This window comes from Humulus lupulus, chromosome 7 (assembly GCF_963169125.1).
Source record: "Humulus lupulus chromosome 7, drHumLupu1.1, whole genome shotgun sequence".
Classification (NCBI taxonomy): Eukaryota; Viridiplantae; Streptophyta; class Magnoliopsida; order Rosales; family Cannabaceae; genus Humulus; species Humulus lupulus.
Genome location: NC_084799.1, coordinates 86248327 through 86253866, shown reverse-complemented (window position 1 = coordinate 86253866; position 5540 = coordinate 86248327). Strand labels below are relative to the sequence as shown.

Sequence of the window (5540 nt, the reverse complement as noted above, 5' to 3'; positions counted from 1 at the left end):
ATTAAAATAGCTACTTGAAATTGTTTCGGCCAAATGATAGGAGGATATACATATATAGGACTATATTTATTTGTATAGTGTATCGTGACTTCAAAAAAATTCAAAAATTTCAGTAAACAATCTTTAGTTTATTTAGAGACTCGCGTTGATATTATGTTATGAAACTAATGAGAATAAATTACAATACCAAGGCAGAGAAAAAGATAAATAAAAAGTAATGTAAAATCTCATTTTAATAAAGAAAAGACTCTTATTTATACACATAAATATACCCTGATAAAATCTACTCAACATTATTCATTATTATAGAAATCCATTTATATAATATTTATAACTTATATAAATATATATATATATATATATATTTTTATGAAATGTTCATTCTCCAAAACTTTCAAAAAAAATACCTTTTGAAATTAAAAAACATCACTTTTATATATTTTACCAAAACTCTCAAAACTGATTAGCCTTTAAACTAAGCGAAACTTGGCCATGATCACTCAACTTGAAACCAATTTCAATATCGTTTCTCCAAATTATGTGACCAAACGCAAGAATCCATGGCTTCTGCCCCGCCAACCTCACTTACCCCTTCATCCCTTTTCGCTGCAATCGACATGGGCACCAACTCTTTCAAGATGCTCGTGGTCCGAGCCTATCCCGATGGTAAGTTCTTCATAATCGATCACCGCAAAGAGCTCGTTGTACTCGGTCGTGAGGCTTCCTCTGCCACCACCACTTCAACAATAACAACCCCTTTCGTCATTTCCGTCCATTCCGAGCTCCGAGCCCTCGATGCCCTTCAAAAGTTTCAGCGAGTCCTCAAATCGTACGGCATTGTCTACTCCCAAACTCGCTGCGTGGCCACCGCGGCGGTTCGAGAAGCCGTTAACAAGTGGGAGTTTTCTAAGAATTTAAGGGAAAAGATCGGATTAAGGATCGATGTACTGCCTGGTGAAGAGGAAGCTAGGCTTGCTTATCTGGGTACGCTTCAGTTTTTCCCTTTATACGATAAATTGACTCTTTGTGTGGATATTGGAGGTGGGTCTACTGAGTTTGTGGTTGGTAAACAAGGGCATGTTATATTTGCTGCTTCTTTGAATCTGGGTCATGTTACATTGACCCAAAAGTTTGGGGAGAGAGTAGAAAAAGTGTCCAAAATGAGAGAATATATTAGATTAGTTATTGGAAAATCTGGGTTTGTTGAGAATATCAAAAGGGGTGGTTTTGAGGTGGCTGTTGGGTCTTCTGGTACGACTCAGGCTGTGGAGAAGGCTGTTTTTTATGGTTACACGAATGGAAGCCAAGTTCTGGATCATGCTGCAGTGGTTAATGGGGAAGGTAAGAGGGATTGGAGATTGAATATGGAAGACCTTAGGAGTGTTGTTAAAAGATTGTGTGGTGGTGGAGGAGAGGAAGAGAATGCAAGGAGAGAAAAGCTCTTCAAAAGGCGGTCTGAGTTTATTGTGGCTGGAGCTGTGTTGCTGAAAGAAATATTCGAGGCTCTTGGCATTAAGAAAATGAACGTGCCATGTTACTTTTTTGTAGTAATATTGACCATATAAATTTATATATTGCATTGTATTAGTTTATGCACATTTATTAATATTACCATTCCAATTCATATATACAAATTGTATAGTACGTGTGAGTGCAAGATTTTGTCTGAATACTACACATGTTTGTTGAATGCTTGAGATTTAAGCAGTGACTTCGAGGTAGGTACATGCTCGAGATAAACGTGTTAGTCTATGGTCTCATATTTATAAGAGAAATAAAGGGGAGAAGCACTTTCGTGGTATCCAAGGACGGATGTAGGTTTACAAAGAGGGGGTCCTTGTTGTCACAGGCCGCCAACTTTACTCGAATTGACGGAACGTGCGACACTCGTTAGCACACTCAGCTAGCAAGTCAGCCTAAAACTCGCACCTGCGGCAAACAAGCCTAACGGTTAGTCACGATACAAGTCTCGCACATGTAAGGGCAATGACGAAGCATGAGTAAGTACAAAACAAATCATCCAAAGACAACATCTCACACAACAATTAAATCATACAACATAGGCAAGTGGCACGCAATGACCCAACAAAGGGAACAAATAAGAAACACATACACCATAAAGAAATCATACACAACGAGGCATGGATAAACATCGTTTTCTTCAGATATGACATTGATAGGGTAAGTGAGTACACAACTTAAGCCCCTATCTGCTGGTGGCCATGTAGCTTCCCTAAGTCACCAGGGCATCTCCCCTTAAGGAGCATTCTAAAGAAATAAAGTCTTATAAGGAACATGTATGATTTTCTCTTGTGAGACATATACATAATTACAAAAGTGTCATCCCCTACCCTTGAGGTTACTTGGTGCAAGACTTGACTAATGATCAAGCACCAATGCATGCTCATACATACAAAATGACCCTTCTAGAGGTGTGTTATGTCGCAGTACGTCACACTCTCCCCCACTTAATTCTTTGGCGTTCTCGACGAACATGCTCCTTGCTGATCTTTAATCTTCTGCATAAGCTTGTGCAAGTCCTCCGCCCTTTCCCAACAAATTTCTTCATCTTCGAGCCCTTTCCACTTCACCAAAAACTTTTTCTTCTTCTTTCTGTCCAGGACCTCGGTCCTCTATGCTAGGATTTCTTTAGGTTGTTTGGTGCTTCATGGCTTGACACTGACTCCTTCTCTGGTAGACTCGTTGCGAGCTGGATCTTCATGAAACTGTTTGAGGTTGATGACGTGCAAGACCGGATGTATCTTCATCCATTCTGGTAAGCTGACTTTGTAGGAGGTTAGACCCACTTTCGAGATGACTGGAACGTGATCCTTGTATTTGCGAACGAGTCTGATGTCTTTATTCCCTCATAATTTCAATTGTTTTGGCCTCAGCTTGATCATCACTAAGTCGCCTACTTTGAATTCCAGCAGTCGTCTCTGTTGATCTACCTACTTCTTCATTCTCTTTGAAGTCTTCTCCAGATAGGCTCGGGAAATCTCGGTGGTTTTCTTCCAGTCTTTCATGCAATTAAAGGCTCTTGGATTTCTTTCTTGGTACTCATCCATTGTGTGAGGTAATAGTGGTTGTTGGCCATTGACAACTTCAAAAGCGCTCTTGTTTGACAAAGAACTCTTCCGAGAGTTGAAGAAAAATTGAGCTACGTCTAGTTGCGACCAATTCTTTTGGTTGGCATTGAAAAAATTCCGCAAGTACTCTTCTAACATCCCATTGAATCTTTAAGTTTGTCCGTTCGTCTGAGGATGGTAGCACGAGGAAATGTTTAGTTGTGACCCCAAAAGGTTGAATAACTTAGACCAAAAGATCCATGTGAATCTTCCATCTCGGTCACTCACTATATTTTGGGGTACTCCCCAATACTTAACAACATACTTAAAGAAAAGTTTTGTTGTCTCTTCTGACGAGCAATACTTCGACACCAGTATGAATGTTGCATACTTTGAAAATCCGTCCACGTTCACTAAGATCGCACTCAAGTCTCCTGTCTTCGGTAGACTAGTAATGAAGTCAAGCAACATACTCTCCCATGGTCGGCTTGAGACTAACAAAGGTTCTAACAACCTTGACGTCTTGTGTATCTCCACTTTGCCTTGCTGGCAGATGAGACATGTCTTGGTATACTCCACTATATAATCGCGCATTTGTGGCCAGTAGTACCCTTGCTTCAACATGGCATGCGTCCTCTGCCACTCTGGATGACCCGTCCACAATGTATCGTGACACTCACTCATTAGTGTCCTCCGCAAATCTCTTGTCTTTGGAACATATAAGCGGCCACCCTTGGCCCACAAAAGATCGTCTTGCACCCAAAACTGGCGATTTTTCCTTCTTTTGCGAGATTCATGATGGTCTTCACCACCAGGTCTTTCTCCAAGTTCTCCTTAATGTGCTCTCGGATATGAGTAGTCACTGCGCTAGCCGACATATTTGTTAGAAATTTTAGAGCCACTAACTGAGCTTTGCGACTCAGGGCATCAACTATCTGATTTAGACAACCCGACTTGTTTTCGAAACGAAAGTCGAATTCTGTTATGAACTCCTGCCATCTTGCTTGCTCGGGGTAAGCTTTGGCTGGGTGAAGAAATGACTCACTGCTACATTGTCTGTTTTCACCACAAACTTCGACCCCAACAAATAGTGTCTCCACACTCGTAGACAATGAATTACTGCGAGAAGCTCCTTCTTTTGCGCAGTGTATTGCCTCTTTGCCTCTGTAAGTTTGCGACATTCATAAGCTATGGGGTGACCTTATTGTACAAGTACTCCTCCCAAAGCATAATCAGACAGATCTGTCTACACTTCAAAGGGTTACCGACATCTAGTTAGGTGAGGATAAGATCTCACATCATGGCTTCCTTCAGACTCTCAAATGCTTCAACACATGTATCGGTCCACGTCCAAGTTACACCGTTCTTCAACAACTCGGTCATGTGTCGCTCTCCTTGAATAACCTTTCACAAATTTTCAATAGTAGTTGGCTAAACCTAGGAAAGAGCGTAGTTCCTTCAAATTGGTGGGGGCCTTCCATTCTTGAATAGCCTGCACCTTCTCTAGATCCAAGTGTTGTTGATGTTCTTCTATAGTGGCACTATAAACCACAATGTCATCCAAGTAGACTACCACAAACTTATCCAGGTACTCGTGGAAAACTTGGTTAATCAATGTATAGAATGTGGCTGGTGCGTTTGTCAATCCAAACGACATGACCCAGAATTCGAATGCTCCATATCGAGTCACACACGTTGTCTTTGGCTCATCCCCTTTTTCTATCCGCACTTGGTAGTAGCCCGATCTCAAATCCAATTTTGTAAAGAATTTCACTCCACTTAACTGGTCGAACAAGTCTACGATCAAGGGGATGGGGTACGTATTGCGTACTGTCACCTTGTTGAGAGTCCAGTAGCCAATACACATTCTCAAGCTCCCATCGTGCTTTTTCTGAGATAGCACAAGTGCATCAAATAGCGCATTCGATGGTCTGATGAAGCCTGCCTCTAGTAACTCCTTCAACTGCTTCCTCAGTTCTTCTAGTTCAGGGAGCGCCATCATATAGGCCGCCTTCATAGGAGGTTTAGCTCCAGGAACCAGTTTGATTCGGTGATCAATCATTCTTCTAGGTGGCAAGGCTTTGGGGAGTTGATCCGACATAAAATCTTTATACTTCTTCAAGACCATTCGAATCTCTGGTGGAAAGACTTCATCCAATGTATCCTTGTATACTGTGGGTAGGGCAATATACGTGGACTCTTGTCTTCTCACACCCTTCTTCAACTGTCAAGCTGACAACAACTTGATTTTTGAGGGCTGCTCCACTTTAGCAGGCACCGCTGCATGTGTCTCTCCCATTATGAGTAAACTTCCCGTAGTTGGGATGGGAATGACTCCCTTCTCCGCAAGAAAGTCCATACCTAATATCACATCAAAGACGTCCATTCGCACGACCACCAAGCCAGTTTTCCCCTCCCACGAGACGATCTTCATGTTCACCTTCCTAGCCACACCAGTTGTGGGTAAGGCTT

At 41.8% G+C, this 5540-nt stretch overlaps 1 protein-coding gene across 1 annotated transcript; it reads left to right on the top strand.

Annotated features, from left to right (window-relative positions):
- The first annotated feature begins 544 nt into the window (after window positions 1-544).
- On the top strand, window positions 545-1651 carry LOC133788414 (uncharacterized). The gene has a single exon (XM_062225890.1). It carries the CDS (start codon window positions 561-563, stop codon window positions 1563-1565), a length of 1005 nt encoding a protein of 334 aa, XP_062081874.1. The 5' UTR covers window positions 545-560; the 3' UTR covers window positions 1566-1651.
- Window positions 1652-5540: the final 3889 nt, after the last annotated feature.

Coding starts and splice junctions, on each gene's coding strand:
- LOC133788414 (XM_062225890.1), top strand. CDS start 561: ATGGCTTCTGCCCCGCCAACCTCACTTACCCCTTCATCCCTTTTCGCT.